The sequence below is a fragment of the Fopius arisanus genome, unplaced genomic scaffold (assembly GCF_000806365.1).
Source record: "Fopius arisanus strain USDA-PBARC FA_bdor unplaced genomic scaffold, ASM80636v1 scaffold00011, whole genome shotgun sequence".
Taxonomy (NCBI): domain Eukaryota; kingdom Metazoa; phylum Arthropoda; class Insecta; order Hymenoptera; family Braconidae; genus Fopius; species Fopius arisanus.
Genome location: NW_011887750.1, coordinates 920,675 through 942,456, shown reverse-complemented (window position 1 = coordinate 942,456; position 21,782 = coordinate 920,675). Strand labels below are relative to the sequence as shown.

Here is a 21,782-nt window from a genome sequence, read left to right as displayed (position 1 = left end):
TCTGTAACCACCCGCGACAGTTGCAAAATTCCAGTGAATAAAATTGAGTGAAAGGTCTTTGATGATAATGGAGTACAGAATGCCCAGGCTACAGTTAAAAGTTTGCTACTCAACAGTGGGGAATGGTGAAAATTCTTGTTGACCACAAACGTGACTTGAGGAACAGAAACTTTGTCGAAGAGACATTGTCAGAGACATACCCTGGGGCTTACCCAACCCTCCAGTCTCATCCTTAACACTCCCTCCCCCTGACCGAGAATTTTGCGACCCCCAGGAGTCCAATCGAATTGATCATCACTACTTCCCCAAGAGAATCTTCCCTTCGATCTACTTTTGAAATAATTCTCCAACTCAAACACATCGAAGTGCCTCACCACCTTATTTTTGATTCGAATCAAGCAAAAACGAATTCCAAAAGGATCCACCCTATCAAGATAGGATATGAAACGAAAATTTAACTCTAGATATCATTGGGGTGGATGGAGCCCTCCGAAATAACCACCGGAAAAGTGAGATTCCACCCCAGAGCTTTCCGTAAATCTCTCATCGAATTTCGCCCGATAAATCTAACTGGGTATCAAATCAAGCCGGGTCCCAATCCCCATTCTCTGGACCAGCCCAACATCCTACGAGACATGAATTGTACGTTGCCACACGATTCATCATACAGTCTCAGTTCAATCATAATTCGTACAGTTATTCTCCTGGAAATTCCCCGGTCTCCTCTTTCTCCCCTGCTCACCTGAAGAATCTTCTCCCGGGAGGCAGTGATGATTCTTAACCGAGTTATGATAATATTTAATCCACTTAGACCCCGTGACATACAGACACATAAATTGCTCAGGTTGCCCTCAGTGCACGCATCGATGTTTCAATATGTAGCTTGGCCTGTGGTCAGTTAATCCAGTTAAACGTCAACTGCTGAGACTCAGACACAGGTGTCTGGTCGCGGCTTCCCCATCACCACCATCCTCAGTCTATATTTCCCAGTCAATCACTACCATCATTCGCCATTGCAGCAGTCGTATTAATTTTTTATACAAGTCTATTAATATGTGGTTATTTTGAAGGTTCCCATGGGGAAAATGTGCACTAATGAAAAGTGGCAGTGACAAGTGCAAGTGATGTAATAAATCGTGTGCCAAGGGAGTGGATTATGATAATAAGTGAGTGGACAAAAGTTAGTTTTCATGACACCTAGTCGTGTCAGGGTGGTGTCACGATGCTCCAGCATATGGAAGGACAGGTGGAGAAGTTGAAGAAGCGAGGATAGTAGGCCGAGTGGCTGTAGAAGTATTATTCCACGTCACGTACCATCCGTGTCCCTATCATCCATCAAATTCTCCCCAAGCTGATAGGTGTCCTCATAAAATACTGTGGATTTAATGAAATACATGGTTGAAGGATTGCTTCGTGCCATGATGATTCAGCGTCATCGATGGTGAAGCTGGGAGCAAGTATTGGCCGGGGTGCCATCCATGGCCTTGAATCATATTTGAATGGTAAATTACGGTACATTAGCGAGGACAAGTTGAAGTGCCTTTCGATAAGTGGATTACCAGTGACAAATTGACGAAATTCGTCGAGTTTTTGGGGTAAAGTTCGTGAGAGAGGGGTGTGGGTTGATGATGATGGTGATTGGTGTGTTGAAATGGGCGTCAGGACCCTTTGATCGTAAAAGGGAGAAATGAAGTTATCAGTGTCGGCTTATAGAGCCCAGGCCAGTGCCCACAAGAAGATCCTCTGTAATTATCAGCATCAGCTGAGCTACGGTGCCACCACCCAGGCATCCACAGCCCGAACCACCTCAGATCCCGCGGCCGTCCTATCTGGCCTCAAGGTAAAGTTCATTATAAATTTATTTTTCTTTATTTAGTTCTCCCCTCTATCTATTCACATTCTACTCGTTAATCTGTTATTCTATTCGTTATTATTGATTTTTTTTGTTTATATCTGTCAGCTTATCCTCATATTTAGTCTTCCCTTAAAAAATTTTAATTAATTTTGCCCATCACATCAATCCTGATTCTATACATGGCTGCATGTACCTCCGAGTATTGACTCACACAACTCAGTAACCCAGAAATCTGCTATTGACATTTGACTTGGGTTATCAACTGTCTAAAAAAAACCGTAGGATAGGGTAAATATACATCTAGCTCTCGGTACATGTGTTCTTGTTGGACCCGGTGAACCTGACGGAAGTCCTCGTTTCAGCCTCATCTCAGTTTATCGCCAATCAAATATCCGGGGAGAACCCTCGGCCCTCGTTAAAATTCATTCCACCCACACGATTCCAGGGATTTCATTATTCTTCTTCTCTCGAATGAATATTTTCTCCCTGACAGTTTGTTTTATGTTTGTGTTTTATTGTTTACTCTCGGCTTGAACCTGGTAGGTTGGATGTTGTTTTTGATTGTTGTTGATGGTATTATTGGTATTTGGAAGTGAAGGGCTTGTCTATTGGGAAATTGGAGGGAGGATTGCTCACTTTGTTGGAATTGATTGATGACTTGGGTCATAATCGTGTCAATCATCGATGTACCATTGATGGGAGTTCAATCAGCTTGACAGTATTGATCGAACGAAAAATTTTATCAGGCAAAACTGGGGCCACGGATAAATATACAATTCACCCCTTTCAATGATGGCATCGATTCGGAATGGAGACGTATGGCTTCTGAAACTGATTCTTTGGAGGAGAGGGTATATTCAGGGGATGACTTTTAGCCAAATTCCAATGCCCAGTCAAGGTGCACTGCTATCGGGAATCAAAGGACGTTGGTATCGGAATATGAGCTTTGTCAGTTGAGGATTGTCCTCGGGGTGGATTCTATCAGACTTGGAGTTGAGGAAATGCAGAAGTTCTCCTTTTCCTGGGGGCATCTTTCCTCACTGGGTCAGCTGTGCAGTCCATCCAGCTTCGACCATGCGATCCTTTGATGCTTTTCCTTCCCACTCTCTTGCTTCCAACTATTTTCTTTTATCTCCTGTTTTTTGAATCGTAAAGTATTTAAGAGCACTTACTAGAACAACTTTCGACCTTTACTGGGTAATATCTCAGTCGTTTTATTCTTAGTCTTTGCTGTTGGAATATTTCGATACTCACTTGTATTTTTTTTTCATCATATTTTAATCTCTATTGTTATGATCGTTTTCCAGATACTATTCACTGAAATTATTTTTCTTGCATTGGATATATTTCTCTTTTATTGAATATTCAGGGTAAATTTCAAAGCGAAGAGGTAAAAATGTCGTTGGATTACGCGATTGCTATCTATTGGGGTAATTTTTGGAATATATTTGTCTCTGTGTCGAATAAGATTTTTTGATAGCCCAATTTTTCTCTGTGTGTGTATATATATTTACGTGAGGGTAATATACGTGGATGTTCTTCAGAAAATTTGTAGTATCAGCAAGGGCCCCAAAGTATCAACCAGAGACAGATTCCAGTGCTAGTACTAAAATTTTAGTAGATAAACCCAAGTTGTTCTGGCATTGATATAACACTTCCCCGTAAATCTCTCCAAATTTGACTATAAATTTATATAAATTTTCCCAGAAACATCTATAAATTCTCGGTGATAAACATTAGAATTTTGATAAAGAATTTATATCCACAAAGTATAGAACTCTTTCACCTCTTCGCTGAATCGAAATAAATCCTGTAAATAAAACCCGATATTTCTAAATTCAAATTCATTCATGAAATTATGGCTTTTTCACTTTATATTCTCATGCTGTGCGAATATCTCTTTGCAAATATAATGTGATTGCACATTTTCTCTGTTTAAATCGTACGTGGAGGTTTCATTGTAAAATAGACGACGTTTCTCTGGTGTAAATCATTTTAATTTCCGCATAATCAAATACATGAAGAGTTTTCTGAAATTTTCTTTTCCTCATCATTGGACGCAGCTGCGAATCTGGATGAGCCAACTCACACCGAGGGCACGAAATCGTAGAAAATGCAAAATAATCGGCCAGTGGTTCGTATCAAAAATAATATCATCTGTTTTTTCTCTCCATTTACTTTATTCTGCTGTTCCCTAGCTACTGTTATTCTCTTTATTATTCTGCTATAATGTACGTTGTGAACGAGGTTGAAAAGATGCATTCGAATGCAAATGGCAGTCGTTAGAGTGAATGAAAATTAGACAGTACAAAGAGGAAATAATCGTTGGGGGTAGATAATTCTCTTTTTGCCGGGAATATTTCAATGCTAATTGGTCCAATGCCAGCCAATCCCTTATGTTCCTTTATCGAACCCTCAGATAAGCTCTCACCTCATTCATCCTCCATCCTCATTTTCCATATTTTATGAACCTCCACCATACTCCTGACTTTAAAGATTTTAATGCGTGAGAAAAAAATCTCCTGGAGGCATGGGAAAAAAATGTTTTCGCACACCTGTGTTTTTGAAACCGAACGAATCGGAAAATACCCACCGCAAACAGATATTTTTTTCATTGCACAATAAAATTGAAATCCTTATTTATTTAAATCGTCTGCTTGAATCGCGCTATTTGGTAAAAAATATGAATAATTCAAGGTTCGCGAAAACCTTCGATATCAATCACTCCGTGTGCCACATTTTCTCAAAGATATTTCTCTTCTCCCGGGGGTTGAAAAATCGACTCTACTCCCGATTTATCGCCGTCAATCGTTTTGAAAACATATTTCACCTCTTCTCCAGATAATCTACCGATTCCCCTCCATGTAAATCATCCTCACGTATTTATTCAACCCCCGAGCAAAAGAATACATAAAAAATTTCTTCATCTTATCATTGCGTATGCACTGGAAATGAAAATCAACAGGCATTTTCCTGCCAGCCAAATATTCCCCCAACAAATCCATCAAAATCCCTTCCGGTTATCATAATACCCTTCGATTTATCCGATGAATTCAGTATTTAAAAGCAAAATACTACAATTCACCAGATGTTGAATCAAGTGAATTATAATCGCATTACCTCTCTGTGAATAAATCAAAGAGGCACTAGCCTGCGTATAAATATTCCATTATCAAATAGGGCATTTAAAAACACCAAGTTTATCTGGGAAAAATATTTTTTCACTGTCCACTGATGGCAGGGGTGGAGATGGAATCGCAGAATTTATTTGTATTGTAGTTTTAAACGTTTGGGAATATGTGCAACTCTATCGCGAAAAGTCACTGGGACATTCATTGTTTAGGGTGAATTGTGGATGTGAAACAAGGGAAAACGTGAAAATGTATATGTCCACCGTTTTGTCCGAATCCAATCAGCCGTGATCGTCAGCTGCTGAAAATCGCCGGAAACGGTGAAAATATTTTTTAGTTTTCCACCTACTTATGTAAATTCAATGAGAAGATTTATCAATGATAATTTATCAAATTTATTACAAGGGCTTGTTGTATATTCAGGGTTGATATTTGTCCTCTACTCGTTCATGAATTGTCCTCATTTGATAGACGATCAGAGTAAATGATACAGATGGCTCGGGGTAAATTCGATAATTGAAGTGAATTTACTCTCGTAAAATATTTATTGAGTACTGGAGGTTTTTTATTTTCTAGACGGTTGAATCCATCTATCTATCGCTCGGAAAACATGACAGTAAAAATTGCTAGCCCTTTAACTCATCAAACTTGCTCATCCTATATTGAATTAGGAACTTTTATCCATTCGCCTCTTTTCCTCGGCTATTTGCTCGTTTTAGTGTAAAAAGAGATGTGGCCTTCAGGACTATCCTTTCAATACTCGGGTTATGGTGGATGAGAAAACGGAGAATCTATCTCTCGGTTCAGGGATTACATCAGACAAAATGAATGTCGCGCTGTGAAATCATTTTGCCCGGGGAATACCAGGGCAAATGAGAAAACGGCAATACACATATTTGTTCATCTGATTCTCCCGAATTGTAAGATGAACTACCGTAATTCCTTTATTTATTTATTCATTACAATGATTAATTCGTTGGAAATAGGTGTAGAATAAAAATAATGTGGTGTTGGATTGTGCCAAAATAGGGGAACGTAATAGTCTCGTTTAATTCTCCATTACCGATAAAGTGGTCGTCTAAATAATAAAGAAGGTGAAGCCCCTCTGACACGAAACCCAGAAACATTTTCATCACCTGGGGGACCTTTTGAACACTCCAGGGGGAGACATCACTGTGAAAGTTACCTAGCGTGACCCAATACTATCTTAATTATCCTCGAGATGTACCAAGAACTGAGGGCAGATGAACTCTGAAACGTCACTCACTCCTTTAATAACAATTATATGTCAACCCCCGTGGGGTCCAGATGTACCTAATGATCCAACTTGCCCCGCAAAATCTTGGGAATAATAATTTTCGATTAAACTTCTGTACAAGACCAAGAGACTCCTCGTGTTACGTGACTCGGTCCAATTAATTTATCAATTTGAATGGATTAAAATCTGTGCATCTGGTCCAATGCCTATTTCCATTTGTGTTTATCAATGTAGCGTTTAATCCAATTGATACAAGCTGAGGCATTAATTCCCTGAAATAGGGTCCTCAGTGATAACGATGGTTATTCATGAAAACAGAAATATTGTGGGGTATTTATTTATTCATGGTTATCGGCTATTTTCCTGTTGAGACTAAAGTGATTAATTGAATGCTGAAAGCCCACGGGGAACCAACTGGCACTAGTTGTTCTAAACAATAAAACTATACTATTGTGGTCGATCCCAGTAATACACTAACATTGTTCGCATAACTGCAACATTGTCGACTATTTCCTAGATTCTTCGGAAGTGATTCCCAAACTTTTACACCGGTCGTCAAATTAAATTCAGAGTTCTCTCCCTCTATTCTGGGGATGTCAGGGTATTGACTGGAATTCGTCTCACTGTGAGAAACGGCTAAACTTTCCAGGGGAATTTATTGTTATGGTCCGACCGGAAATTTTGGCAAATATGGTAGTAAATTTTCAACTGAGGAGTTTCTCCATTTGTGAATAACAATCGCTGGAATTTTTGAATACTCAAGTGCCTTTTTTTGTTGCTGTAAATTTGTTGTTTGTGACCCAGAAAAAACCATTTCAACAAAAAAGACAGGTTTTTTAAATCTAGAAATGTCTCCTCGGAATAATCTTGTCCAACACCGATAAAATTTTTCTCTCTGTGAAATACGATGAAAAATAGATGAAAAATAGATGAAAAATAAATGAAAAAAGAGCGTGGTTTTCCCTGAAAGTAAATGGATCCTCGGTAAAAATAATTTCTGCTCAGTTCACGTAAGCTTCCACCACCGAGCCATTTGGTGATATTTAACCTACATTCGCATCCTTTTTCAAATGCCTCTCGGCAGATTGGAGGAGACCCTTGAGGTTCAACGGTGGCTTTAAATTCAATAAATTAGGACTACCCTAGAAGAACGATCTGAGCTACAGTAGGAACTTCAAGGGCTCGTTACACATTCATTCAAATGAATGACAAGACGACATTATTACCACGTTAGGCATGGTCGTATGACCCGAACAATTACAATTGATCGTCATTTGCAACTCCGTCTCCTCCATTAATTCAATTTCCCAATTGAATTAATTCCTGATGTCGACAGTTCCTCTTGCATCAATTTCTCCGCTCTGCATCTCGATCTGAATGCCAGAGCTCAATTTAAAATAAACATTTTATATTTAAAAAAAAGTGGGTTAAGTGCGCGTGGATGTTGTTTCTGGTGACATGGAAATTTCTCTTGCATTGTGGTTTCGAGTCAAAAATCGACACGTGTGTCATAAATTATGTTTATGCCATCGGTGCCCGTAATCACGCGATTCTAACCTCGCTTCGCTCGGTTAAATCGCGGATTCCGGGCGCAATGACATAAAATTTTGTATGAAACGCGTGCGTAATATATTTTTCGACTCGTGGGATTGTAAAACTCGCCTGCGGCTCGTGTTACAAACCTCCCACGAGTAAAAAAATATATTACGCACGTGTTGCATAATATACTAATTATCATACTCTCAGCCGATGAAAATAGACAGCCGAATAAATTCTGCCCGCATGCTGTATTCTAGTTGCAAATTAATTATTTCACAAAGCCATATTGCTTATCATGGGTCACTGAATCGATAGCCACTTGAATTATTCTCAAATTTACATTTCACGTTAACTATTTAACATAAAATGATTAATTATTAATAATATTGCTGTTCATACTATTATCAATTATTTAATTATTTACGTTTAATTGAACCACAACTAAGCGAAATGAAAATGGCAGAAAATCCAATTAACTGAAAGACAAACAATTCGTACCACATGCTATCAAGAATATTCGCTCACTCTTCTTGCCTTTTTTATCGTTCAAATTCTCTTTGCATTTTTAATTCGAGCCCCAGTACCAGTGGAAATCCTCTGAATCTGAAAAACCGCGGGACACCCTCAAAAAAACACATCAGCCCCGACCTCAAGCGTAAAAAGGTTCAATACCTCAACCTTGTAACTAGGATAATTGAATATCTATCCCGTTGTATCACAGCTGCAAATCGTTGGCTAATCCCATCTATTTCCCAGTGAAAAAGACCCGGAGTCGATAACCACAGATTTCTTCACAAGCTCCCAGTGCCAAAGCCAACCCCTGAAAATCCATTACATTCCATTAGACACCTCAGACCGAGCTCCACACTAAACCCCCCCCAAAAAAAAAAATTCCAGAGATTCATTCTGAAAATTCGTCACTCGGACAAGTGGAAAATACATGACACGTTCGGCTGGACATGGTACCTAGTGGGCATGCCAAAATACATCCAGCGGTTGTATCGTAGGTTGGTGCACACGCGTCAAGGTTTAATAATCGTGGCTCCATTGTGCCGGCTAGCCACTCGGTGAATGTTCGGTACACATCAAGTATTGTGGATAATGGTGAGAGAAGGATGGCATGACGGCTATTGCATGACTCACTCCAACTTTGTCCCTGTACACTGATCATCTGAGCCAAGTACATCCATAACACCAGCAACACAAACCCAATGGCAACATTGATAGCCAGCACTATCAGACAGTCTCCAGGATGCCCTATCAAATGGTCAAATGTATAGAATGCACTATCGGCTTTAATACACGGTTGCATGGGTCCGACTCCGTTGCCAAACTAATTACGAATGGACATCCACCATTCGAATTTCCCCTATCGAATCTCACCCACTTCAGCTGTCACATGTCAAATGTCCTGACAGTTAACGGTCATCTTGAATTTACAGACTGGAATAGACTAGAATAAACTGAAAGACTCTTCTCCACATCTTTATATGCAATGAATTAATTGCTGCCAGATGAAATGTTTGATATTCAATTCACTTGTTCAACTGACTCATGGCTTGATATAACTATCATGTGCTCATGATCCTCTACAAGCCCGACAGGTTTTACACCCAGATTCATCGGAGTATGAGCTCCGTCAAAGTTTAAAATCGCCTGGACTGATCCCATTAATGGGATGCTCCCCAACAGAGAGAAGTGAGGTCTGGCTTATGAGGCTTCCACGCTGCCAGGGTATATAGCTGAAGAATTAGCACGATACAGAAAGTCATGTTTTAACTGGGTAATAGTTGCCAAGCACCGGGTTAAACGGGAGTGATGATCGTCGGAGTTGTTGGAGTGCGTTGAGAATTTTAATAAGCTCGACGAGAGTCTCGTTGCCTGAGAGGGTGTGTTTTTATACGAGTGCATATTCCAGGATGCTGGATAATTCTGCATTTGTCCCAGGGAACTCGACAGGAATATTCATTCAAATGGGAGAATATGTGATTATGCTGAAGGTTTAAATCCGATGGTGGTAAGGGTTTTGGATATCTGGGGATGGAATAGGCGGATGCATTGTGGTTATGCAAGTACCAACTAGCGGTAGTTTCGTATTCGGTGGGGCTCTTACAAATGCCGGTGGGGAATCGAGCATGTACATGGAGTTAACGACAAAGCAACATTGACGAGTACTCCCTTCGTGGCGATGATGTAGACCCTCTTCTGAGGCCAGCCACTCTGCGGTAATTGAGTTCTATATACCTGTCTCCTGGCAAATAGAGCAGAGGGTTGATACCGATCCCGTTGGCTTACGTACCGATACACTTTCCATCCCTCCATCACCATTTATCGTACCGAGGAAAATTTAAAAGTGTCTTATATAGTTTAGGGGGATAGATTGAATCAGTGGGTGGTAAGTCAGCTAATGGTCTACTTCATTAACGCCCGATGAAAATCAACTTTGCCAATGAGAACACCCTGTTGAGGGTATTTGCTTACGGTTGGCCGGTGAAAAAAGTACTTCTGATTGTTGTAATTCATTGCTTCAAAGGGCGTTTATCTCAGTCCCGATTAAATTCCCATCGTATCACCTTTTTTTTTCATCTTGCTCTCGGATTTGAATTCAGCTCACTCGGAAGGCCATCCACTGGGGATTCGAATCAAATCGATTCCAATTATGTCCAATGCTCTATCCACCTCGTTTCTTCTCTTCTTTCTGGTAATTTCATTTGAAAGCTTTCTTTTTTACTTCCCAACTGTCAATCGAATCTCGAGATATACCTCTTCTCTACTTCGGTTACTTCTGGCGAAATTACATTGCCATCAGAAATCTCGACATCCACTTAGCGTGCAATCACGAAATTCAGGGATGAAAGAGATATTGAAGAGGCTGGGGTTTTTTTGGGGGGGTATGGAATTTGTGATGTAGCGTGTTATTAGATGAGGTGAGTGCGTTGGCCTGGAGGTTCATTCTCTGGGGATCGTTGAGGGTTGGATCCAATGAGGAGGGCGTCTTGGTAGGTCTGCAGGGCTTCTTTGATGGACAAGACTCTTGGGGAAATGAGATCACAGGACTCATCTTCGCTTGCTCTTTTATCAAGCTTCTGGAGGATTCCTATTTTCATTTCATCAAATAGAAAATTCATTGACGTCTTTCAGATCTGTTCACCTGCACGGAGAAAAGTCCTGATTCAGACTGTGTCACTTGGACTGTTCCGATAATAATGAGTATTTAAAGATGCATTTTTTAGGTTTATGTGGCTTAAGGGAGAATGTGGATTCATTGAAATAGCATTGGGCAATTTTAGGAAGGGGATTGGCGAGGATTGGATCACCATCCTGGTGAAAAATTGAACCAATCCTCGGGGTATATGATGATTTTGATGGAGGAGTAATGTTATAACTTGGCAGAGTCACACGAGACAAATATGATGTCTCAGAGGCGAACTCCGAGAGACTTGTAGACGTTGCATTGGGCGGGTAATAAGGTAATTTGTAAGCCAACTCGAACGATCCCATTCGCGTACTCGAGCACGTCGTGCCTTCCACATCCATATACCATCGCCATCTCGCAATTATTCATCCGCCGTGGTTGAGTTTTCAGCACCTAAGCAAAATGTTCATGCAAATTGATTGAACAATCTTTCAACGTGATTCTTCTCCCTCAGCCATGCAAGATTAAGACATCTTACTGAATACCTCCTGTCGAGTGCAATTTAAATTAAATCGTTTGGGTCTAATTCAAAAGAACACATGCTCTGTTTATTTTATTTGATTTCACATACGAAAATATTTCCATATTTTTATATTCAGTTCATATTCATATTTATCAGTTCAGTTATTCATGATGGTAAATTTTAATTTTCTCGAGTGTAATTGCGAAGTAATTAAGTTCAGAAAAGGAGACATCCTGTGGTCCAGAATTTTCTGTTGGTTCTCTTATATTTTCTTTCATCTTTCGGTTGTCTGAGTCCTCAGATGGAGGATCAATATCTCTCGCCAATGGTTTCTCATGGCTGTGAGGCAGGTTCAGGGAGACCTAGTCTTTCCATTTCTATCTCATTTCTCCTTGTCTTTTGTAACCCCCCACTTTCTCCATTTTCACAACTCCGTTTCTCTCACTTTTCTATTTTTACTCCATTCTTCTGGTTCTCACTGGGAACTCTTCTTTGAAAACAGGAGCCAGTATCGGCCTCACTATTTCCCCACGCCTCAGCTTTCATTGGCGATGTTTTTTTTTTCACTTGTTGGATGCAATTCCGACCATTATCCATAATGGATGAGCCCTTAGTGGGTCTGGATGGAAAGCGCTCAAGTTTCAAGATCAGATGTGTCATCGGGAGGAAGAAGAATGAAAAGAGGGAAGAACTTTTGACCTGGATGTACCTGTGGTCTTCATCTTCCTTTTTTTTCTGGGAACAAGTGGGAAAGCCAATGCATACACACTCTATCCCAAGTATTTTGGAATAATTTAGGATATCCAGTTACTTAGTTACGACAAGTTTCATTGTGTGGGATGCTTTGATAACTCTGAAGAAGCCAAAATTTTAGCCCGACGTAAATTACTTCCTTAACTCACCGGGAATCTCTTGGCAAACTTGAAATTGCAGATTATGGAAAGTTTTTGCCACGAGTTTTACATTTTTCGGGGTCAATCGGAGGGAAAATTTCGCCCTGGCCCCACCCCCGCCTGTATGGATGGATCATTGCCGCCGGTTTTCGTAATCAATCATTCATATATTTTTTGAGGCGATTGATAACTGGGTCCAGTGAAATTTTCCACGCGATTTATCAATGATTCATGGAACACGGATTATATTCATCTGGCGGTGGCAGATGAAATTCCGATTGGAATTCCTTCTGAGAGATGAATAGAGAACGCAGGGTATCGGCACAGAAAAAACGTAAAGCTGATTCATCCCTAAAACCGAGAGGATAAATTATCATTATCTGAACAGTAATTTTTCTTATAACAATCGGTTTTCGGAAGATGAATTCTCAAAATGGAAAATCTTCCCTGGCGCTATTTATTTTAACAATAATTATTTTCGTTGGATTATATCTTCTACTTCTTAATGAATAAAATTTTCACTTATTAGACGCGTTGACCGATCTCTCTTCATTCACGGAGAGTTTTATTTTTGCGAATTGGAAATGGGAAAAATGCTGATAATGTTGGAGGAACTCACCAGCTTACGGCTGTGCAGGAACGATCATGTCAAATCAAGCTCACCGATAAAGAATATCGCCTTTCAGTGCGATCTGGCGAGATGATGAATATTTTAGCCATCTGAGCCCTCGGCTAAGACAGTTTGGAAGGATTTTCAGAATCGTAAACCCTACAGAGAATAAAGATACAAGAATCGGACGATATGGAGGGATGAACCAGTTTCTGAAAGTTGGATGGACCATCAGTTATTTGTAACATCACGAGTTCTGTCCATCTCCAACATTTTGCCCCAAGGGTGTTTTTACGACTGGTCGTTTCCGCTAGTTTTCGAATATTTTATTGCCAGGCATCAAAGAGGAATAAATTGCCGAAGGAACATAAAACATCAGCACAGGTGTCAGAGCCGAAATATCTGCACGATTTTTTAAAATAAAAATCAATGAAAAATAAAAAATTGAGGGACGAGAGGAATAGAAAATTCAAAAAAAAAGATATGCAAGAGACTTCAACGAAACTATAATTGGCGACACAATGGATGCCTCCGACTTATCTTCCACCTCAAACGTATTTTTTAAATTGTTGATGTGTCGTAATCCCTGCTGTACAGCTTCTCCTATTCCTCGGGGTCCAGCTATGGTGTAATCCTCGTTGTGAATGAGATACTGTACGGACGACAAGAAACACATGAACAGTGGTACAGAATGAAGTCTACCAACTCGAGACACTCCGAGTAATTTCTCCACTTTCTGGGAAGGTTCGTGGGATTAGTACCTGGGAGCAGATGATTCCCGGGTTTTTTATTCTGAATGCATTCAACCGTCTGAGAGTTATGCCCATAAGAAGCTTCTACCTTGTACTCGGAGATTACTGATTTTTTATGACTTCCATAATTTATCTCAAATTCAATAGATTAAACCCGTCAATACAACAGTTGAATTTTCCTCCAATGAAGACCAAAAAAAGATCAATAAACCCAGCAATATCATTCTTCCATGATAATCCCCATGAGGAGTATCTCGACTCATTGAAGCATTGGCAAGTTGTAGGAGTTATAATTAAATTATTGAGCTCCTCCGACCTTCTGAAACTATTCCGCGAGCGTTAAAAAGTTTCCATATCCGTTGTCTTCATCGTAAAAGTTTCCCATCTGCAATATCCCTTAATTAGTTTGCCTATTATGATCGGGAAGATGACATACACGGGTGAAATGTATGAACACAATCGATCTGTCCGAATGCTTCCACTTTGACCTCTGGAGAGAGCATTTTCCCGTGTACTTTTTACAGCTCTGAGGCTCGTAAAATTGCTCGATCCGTTGGAAAAGAATTGTGCACTTTGCTAGCGGTGAAAAATTCAACGTATATAGGGTAGTAGCAAGAAATATCTATTCGAGAGGAACAATGGCATGAGTGCCATAATGAGTGTTTTCCTCCCTCTTCATATTCACCGCAAACCTCATCCAGGGGAAGGCCTACATAGTCGATTGCTCAGTCGGCTGTCTCATTAATCACCCCTGACGTTTTAATTACACCAGCTGACTGTCCGACTTGTGCTGGTAACGGAGAATTTAATTCTGCCTCCTAAGTCCCCATCTCTTCAAAAATCCAGGCATCCTCTTATTCCTGATAACTCCAACGGTCCCACAACTTCGAGTGCCTCTTGGTCATACGAAAGTAATAAGCAGCCGGAGAATACCAAACTTTCACATCGCCAAATTCAATCATTCAAATAATTCCAGCAAGAACTCCATTAACTCTCATTCCTCCACTTATTTTTACGGTGCAATGAGTTCACAACATGGCGCTACTTCATCGTGAAAAATGATCCTCAATTGTCAACTCATCCCTGGATGGTGAAAAAATTGTGCATTTTTTGCGTGAGAAGTCTTGGACTGAGACCAGAGAGTTGATCCGCAAAAGATAGTTCCCTTGATATTTCTTATCGTCGAGGTGAAGTCGTTGGGTTTTTACTCCACCACTTATTCCAGGGACTCATCAATCTAGTGTCTAATTAAATTTTTCCATTTCTCTCGGATTTCGGAATTTTTGTTGAAAAAACTGGATTTGATACGAGAAATTAATCTTGGGGATGATCTTGATCCAATGGGGTGAACTCCTGGATGTGAAGGGAATCGCCGTTGTCTACGAAGATAGAATAGAGTTGAGAGTTTAGGAACTCCAGTTAACCCCTTGCTGTTGGTATACAACAAATGTCAGGGGGTTGAAGAGGGCAGGGGGTGGCGACCCTTAGGCACGCGTGCACGGGGTTAAGTGGTTTCTATCTCATTACGAGGCGGACCGCCGTAAGCAAAAAGGGCTGTAGAGGTGAATACAAGGGTCGAAGGGCGTGGACCATTGGAAGATACATTTCCTCTTTTATCCTTTGATACACCTTCTAACCATCACCATGTTTTCCACCAGCTTGCGTTGATAGTGGAAAAAAAATATTCCTCAGTCATTCACGTTCAGTTTATCGGTCTCTTGACGTCATTGCTTCATTCATTCCACATCATCCCTGTCTCTCATTTTTTAAACGATTCATTAATCAAGGAAATGTGAAACAGGGGGGCTACTGCCACTTGGGGGATGAAGGATGAGATTATGTGGGAATAAAGTTGTTTGGTAACTTGGACACTGATGAAATTCTTCACTTTAAATTTTAAATCATATTTCTTTTCAACGGCCATCGAATTATTCAGCCACTGACTTATAAACTGATGAATTGAGAATGATTGGATTCGTGCGTTATTGTCACCAACAGCTATAAAAATAGAGAATCACGAGATAAGAAAATGATTTTGGGACACAAAAGGCCTCTGGGATCTCAATAAAATTAATCGACCAAGGGAAAACTTATTCCCCGTTATGTAGGTCAGAGGATCCAATCGCGGAACAGCGATAAGGGTGAAGATCAACCCTCCACTACTCCATTTACCAAAACTCATAAAGAGAGGATATCTAGGTCTTCCCCTAAATACTTCCCGCATCCGTTGGAATTTTCTTCACGATATTTCTCACTGCATCTCTTCAGCAACTCCAACGATTTTCAAAGATATCTACCAGCAGTTGGTGAATTTAACTCAGAATTAACAATGGGTATCACAATGCTGGGTTGTCTTTGTCTGATTGTGTCTCGCTATGCTCTTTATTTATTTCTACTCCTCGTCTTTTTCATGCAAATTGTTACCAGCAGAATGCTAGGACAAAGAATGGATGATGCACTTTGAGAATTTTAATCGTAAACCCCAACGAAAAGCCAAGTTTAAAAGTGGTAACGTGGCACTTGTAATTCGATGTAGTCATGCTTTTACTCGACTTCTTTCGAGGTAAAATTACGACAGTTGGCACGCACATCAGACGGAGAGGGATTTTTGTTGAGAGGCTTCTGAATGATGGAGACTTTAAGCTCGTCCTACAGCAGCTGAAGCTAAATAAATTAAAACTCGAGGGAATTTTTCTTACAGCTTCGCTCAACCTTTCTCCATCAACAGAAATTATCTGTTACGCGGAGTTCGGGGTGAAATTTTATCACGTATGAATTTCTTATATCTGTGATTACTTGTCCTACAATAATTGAATATTTAATATTCAGGATCGTATTCAGAATACTTCATTTTTAATCCAAGCGAAATTCCTCAATTGTCGAATTAATTTTCTCAGTCGCATTCACTCGTAATTACATTTGGTTACATTTGTCTTTCAAATTCCCCAATTTTGCTTGTTCGAGCCTCGAGTATAACACGTTAAATCCCAAATTATTCGGGCAAAGATCCGTCGTTATTTCGTTTCACATTCTGAAATTTAGATTCCAAATGTAGCTCTAAATGGAATCGCGAGAGTTCACGAAGCAGTGTATATATTTACACTGGATACAAGAGACATCTACTGCAGGTGTAGTTGGCAAGATGGAGACATTTGAAGTGAGATGGAACGGAAACTCAGTGGTAGATGTCGATTTCGATATCTCTAGGTCTATTTCTGCCAGTTGAAGCACCAGAAACTCCTCGAAATGTATCTTGCCTCCTCCATGGCCAAGAGATTGACCCGATACGATAACAATTCCCTCTAATTTCCTCAAAAGTCAAACCACCAGTTCTGTATTGTAACTTTTATTTTTCATACAATTGCATACCCACCACGAGATATCCAGAATTTTTGACATTTGGAGTAGTTCCATCAGCAAATCGTATTATCCGAGCACTAGAAAAATGTCAGGCGTTTGCTCGAGAAATTCTTGATCCCCCAGGGACTCTGGATTTTCGGTGGCATTGGGGACATTTTCCTATTTGAGAATCGAAAGTTTCACGAGATAAGAGGAGAAATATTTTATTCTAGAACACAATCATCCATGCCACGTCGTAAATTTATTCCTCTCAGATTTTCGGGTTCTGTGATCAATGGGGATGAAATACGTTTCAAGTGGATTTCAAAACAAAAAGGAAATGACGTGAAATACTCATATACCACTCTCCAGTCAATTTCTCACTGGTTCTTTATTTTTTGTTTCTCCAACGAGTGGGAAAGGAAAGATTCGATACTCAACCTCTGAGATTGCCTTGTACTCGTAGGATCCAAGTACTCTGGTACATATCTAGGTACAGTAAACCCTCACTTTTCTCTCACTTCTCTTGCTCTTCTCTGTTTTTTTGTTTGGACCATCCAGCTATCGTCTTTCCTCTCGTCTGCTCTTGTCTACCGAGAGGATTGATGTATCGATTGCTGGAGCTGCCCACCAGGAAAACGAAATCAGATACCGACCAGGAGATAATGTGAAACGAGAGGTGCACTGAGAATTGCCGTTTTTTGTGATTTTTTTTCATTACCACGAGTCTGTAAAAATTAACAGAAAATTATAGAATGTCGAAGATGAAAATAGTGAGCCCCAGTCTCAAGTCCCGCACGATTGACCGATTCCCGAGGGTGAAAAATAATCGTAAAAACTTTATAATCGCCGGGCGATTAAGTTGTCGGTGAATTTTCCAAAGTTTTTTCCGCGTCCGGTGACTCAATAAAGTTTCCAAGCCGTAGAAAGCTTGGAAAAAAGGTGGATAACATGAAGGAAGGTAAAAAGTAGTGGTTATATAGGACGACATTGAGATGACCCTCATCTTGGAGCTCAGATTCACCTGCCATGTCGTAAAATACTTGAGTGCAACCACGCGAGGAAAACCCCTTGTTGCCTGGAATGGTTCCAAAATCCCCGGACAACTCTCTCTACTTCCCTCCCTCCAGGTTTTCCTCTCATTCCCTCTGTATCCTTTTGCCATTGTACATTGCCTACACCCCATTCCCTCTGACCCTCGGACACTATCCTCTTTTCCTAGTTGAAGCTTGTCCCTCTCGTGTTTCCATCCAACGACCACTAGGTAAAACTGATCTCCAACGATGCGCAATGCTAAAACCACATCCAGGGTCCAGAGTAGTTCTGGGCATTATGCATTTTCTACATTGGCTAATTTTTTATTGCAATTAGTAACAAAATGCGGTGCCCCACAGTCCGTATTACTTCGGGGAAATGGATGAGAATTTTTTTTTCATTTGAGTGTGACATGTGATTCGAGGTTTTTTTAATTTTTCGGACGCCCCCTTGGGTTTTGTATGGATATACATATTTTTTAATTTATTTTGTTATTGTTGTTATTTTTATTTTTGATAACTAATAGTCATATTGACTGTTTCAAAAATAATGCGACAATTGCATCCATAGAATGAACACAAATTTTCTGAGGAAACATTTAATATGAATGGATAAAACGGAAATCAATGGAGCACATGACATTCCATGAAAATTTCCGTGGATATCGGAATATTTTTTAGTCAAATCAATATTTGACAAAACATAATAGATATCTCTGCGTTTATCGGTTCAGAATTTTCATTGGGGGCTGGGGACAGCTCCATGCAGTTTCCTTAAAAGATACTCCATGAAAAATACAACTGACGGAAGATATTGTATCAGCTCTCACTCTGAAATTCATAACATGTCGTGCACATATCCTGAGGATGATTCAGCAAGACCCTGCACTCTTCCGTTGACAGACGATCCACCGGAAATGGATAACGAATAGTAGCTGATGTTTTCAGCTATTTTTATTACCCAAGCGAATGCGTGACATGTATTTTCAAATTTTCTTCCAAGGATTTGAACGCGATAACACCGGGTGAGATAAAATTTATTCACTTCACACCTTGATATCTCTATTTCCATTCTTTCCCGCAAATTCTTCATGATGTCCTCTTCCGACTTTGACTACTGGGTCAATGGGTTCTGACGATGAAGAGAAGGAGGAATAGGTCAGAAGTAATCTCCGGGGATTTGATGGACGAAGAAAAATGTGATGCTGAAATTCATCAATTTTTTAATATCAATGCTCTTATCCACGGGGAAAACTTTTCCAATGAAATTTACTGGATCGAACAATATTCTCCGAACTGAGTCACCGCCTATTACATTGACCGAATAATTAGTTTTTTAATTAAATAGAAATTATTGAATTGCCCATCAAAAATTGAGGGAAAATTCGTCAAGACTTACGACTCACTGTTACTGAGTGGTCGATATCTTCTTGTCACTGTGAATCCCACCATCTGGCACAGGAAAATTCACTTGCTCGTAAACTATTTTACGACACCCTAGAGAGAACTCAGCAGATGAATTTGTAAAACCCCAGTCCATTGAATGAGTCGAAAAATTGCCATTTTTTTAATTGGAGGGGATATTTTTCATTAGATGTTCCCATTAGGGATTATTCATCGTGATTTTACTCGTGTCCAAATGACAGTGAACCGAGAAATAGTAGAAAGGTATATCACAGGATTACAGGGTTAACACGGATAATTGAATTTTCACATCTCAGCTCGTGTCATGAGGATCAGGTGCTCTCACTCCCACTTCCATATCCTCAATCATGACACCCTGGTGAGATGTAATAGCAGGGGCAAGAGGAAAGGGCACATTAATGCATGTAGACCTGGACAGAGATTGAGTAATGGAGTTAAATTGGCTTATTACTGCTTGTCTCGAGCCGACCCCTTCAATTTCCATTCGTCTCGTATGTATTTCCATCACTCCAACAACAAACAGGCATCATAAATCAGAGGAATCAATCAAAAGTACTATGATTTATGAGAATATCGAATATTCTCAACTGGAAAGTCTCTGCAGTGAAATTAGTTCTCACAGAAATATAGAAAATACTTCTGCTCCTAAACGCTCATCTGATTGTTGTTGTTTCCTGAATATTACGTCCGGAGAAAAACTGGAAAAATGGAAAGGTCATATGCTAACTCGATAGAAAATGTTTCCATGAAGAAATTTCACCTACACCCGGAGGGAAATTGTTTCGAAGTATTCTAGTGTGGGAAAAGGGGGACAAAGTGCCACCAATACTTCCATTGCAGTATCGGAAATTTTATTGGGTAACACTCGACTTTTCCTCATATTGACATGACATTTTCACATAAATCCCCAGAAATTTCACGAGAAATCTTTTAAACTTCACCAAAAACCTCGGGAGACATGAAATTTGTACATTTCTCACCGGAAGGCGACATTTTTTTCCATTCTTTACTCCACATAATTTCACAAACTGATGGCATTAAATGAAGTTGTGGTGCTCGTCCGGGAATTTCTCAATGAAATTTTCTATTGGTGCCTTTCACCCGTAATTCCAATTTCATTACTGTGTGATGGACTAAACAAATTGAGTTTGCCAATGAAATTGGAGGTGACAATAAAGGCCGAGCGGGAAATTGACTGTATAAATATTCATGACAGAGAAGTGATTTCTCGTGATTCTGTACGGAAAGCCCAAGTTTTCTGGTGTTATCCCCCGGGAATCCCCGATATTACCCGGAAATAATTATTACAACCCATTTTTTAGCTGTCACTCGAGTCTGTTATTCCCGCAAGCTGTCATTTCTCCTTTAATTCCTGAATGTGACAGATGAACGAAAAAATATCTGGCATTTATCGAAAACCATTACGAATCCCTGAATGAGAAAAAAAATCGTCAGCAATGCCTGAAACATTGTTTGTGAATTTAAACCGTACAATTTAATCCTTATTAAAAAAAAAAATCATGATCCCTCTGAGCCAGCTGACACTTTTATCTATAATCTCTCTCTCATTCTGCATCGTGCTGTTAATCAACAAAATCAATGAACGAACGATGAATCAAAATCCCAAAAAGTTGAGAACAAATAGGAATTATTATGTAAAAATAATAATCTCCATAGTTGAATAAAAAAAATAGATGTTCTTCCTCGAAACTGCAGAAACTCTTGAAACTCCTGACTTGATAAACCACGGCCATTAATTTTGCAACATCTCATTAATTATGATTGCAAACAAAATTGCGCCCTTTGTCTCTATAAAGCTTGGGAGAAAAAGTCGAGGCAAGTTTTGCCCATGAAAGTTTGCGCCTTCATGAAATTTAAAAGAGGACCTCTCAAGTCAAGGATTACTCCTCTCTCTGGAAAAAATTATTCGGAGGAGTGTAGAATAATGGAAGGTACCAGAAGGCAACTGAAATGACAAGAATGAACAAAATAGTGACACCGGTGTCAGCTAGTGCTGTGGCATCAACTGTAAGAGGGTGTTGGCAAGAGGTATTGCCGCAGGCTCTAGCTCTAGAACAGTAAACATGGAGTTTCCGCTATTCCCAAGTGCACCAACTCCCTTTATCTTCATTTTCTCATCCTGTCTGGCACCCTCTCGCCTTTCTTTGTCATTTTTATGCAAGTTATCCCACATAAATGCAACTTCTGGTACAAAATTCACACTGGTTGGTGCTAAATCCCCAACAATTGGATTAATGTAACTGTAAAGCACCAACAGCAGAGATCA

At 39.9% G+C, this 21,782-nt stretch overlaps 1 protein-coding gene across 3 annotated transcripts in view; it reads left to right on the top strand.

The window, feature by feature from the left end:
• Nucleotides 1–21,782, top strand: part of Cngl (Cyclic nucleotide-gated ion channel-like) — a 51,170-nt gene that overhangs the window by 844 nt on the left and 28,544 nt on the right. For 2 of the 3 annotated variants that reach the window (XM_011298660.1, XM_011298659.1), the window contains exon 2: nucleotides 1,071–1,840. In XM_011298660.1, coding sequence (XP_011296962.1) covers nucleotides 1,688–1,840 — 153 coding nt within the window. In that variant the 5' untranslated portion in view covers nucleotides 1,071–1,687. Of the gene's footprint in view, nucleotides 1–1,070; nucleotides 1,841–3,918; nucleotides 3,990–21,782 lie in introns of those variants that run through there. The other variant, XM_011298661.1, reaches the window with a different exon arrangement.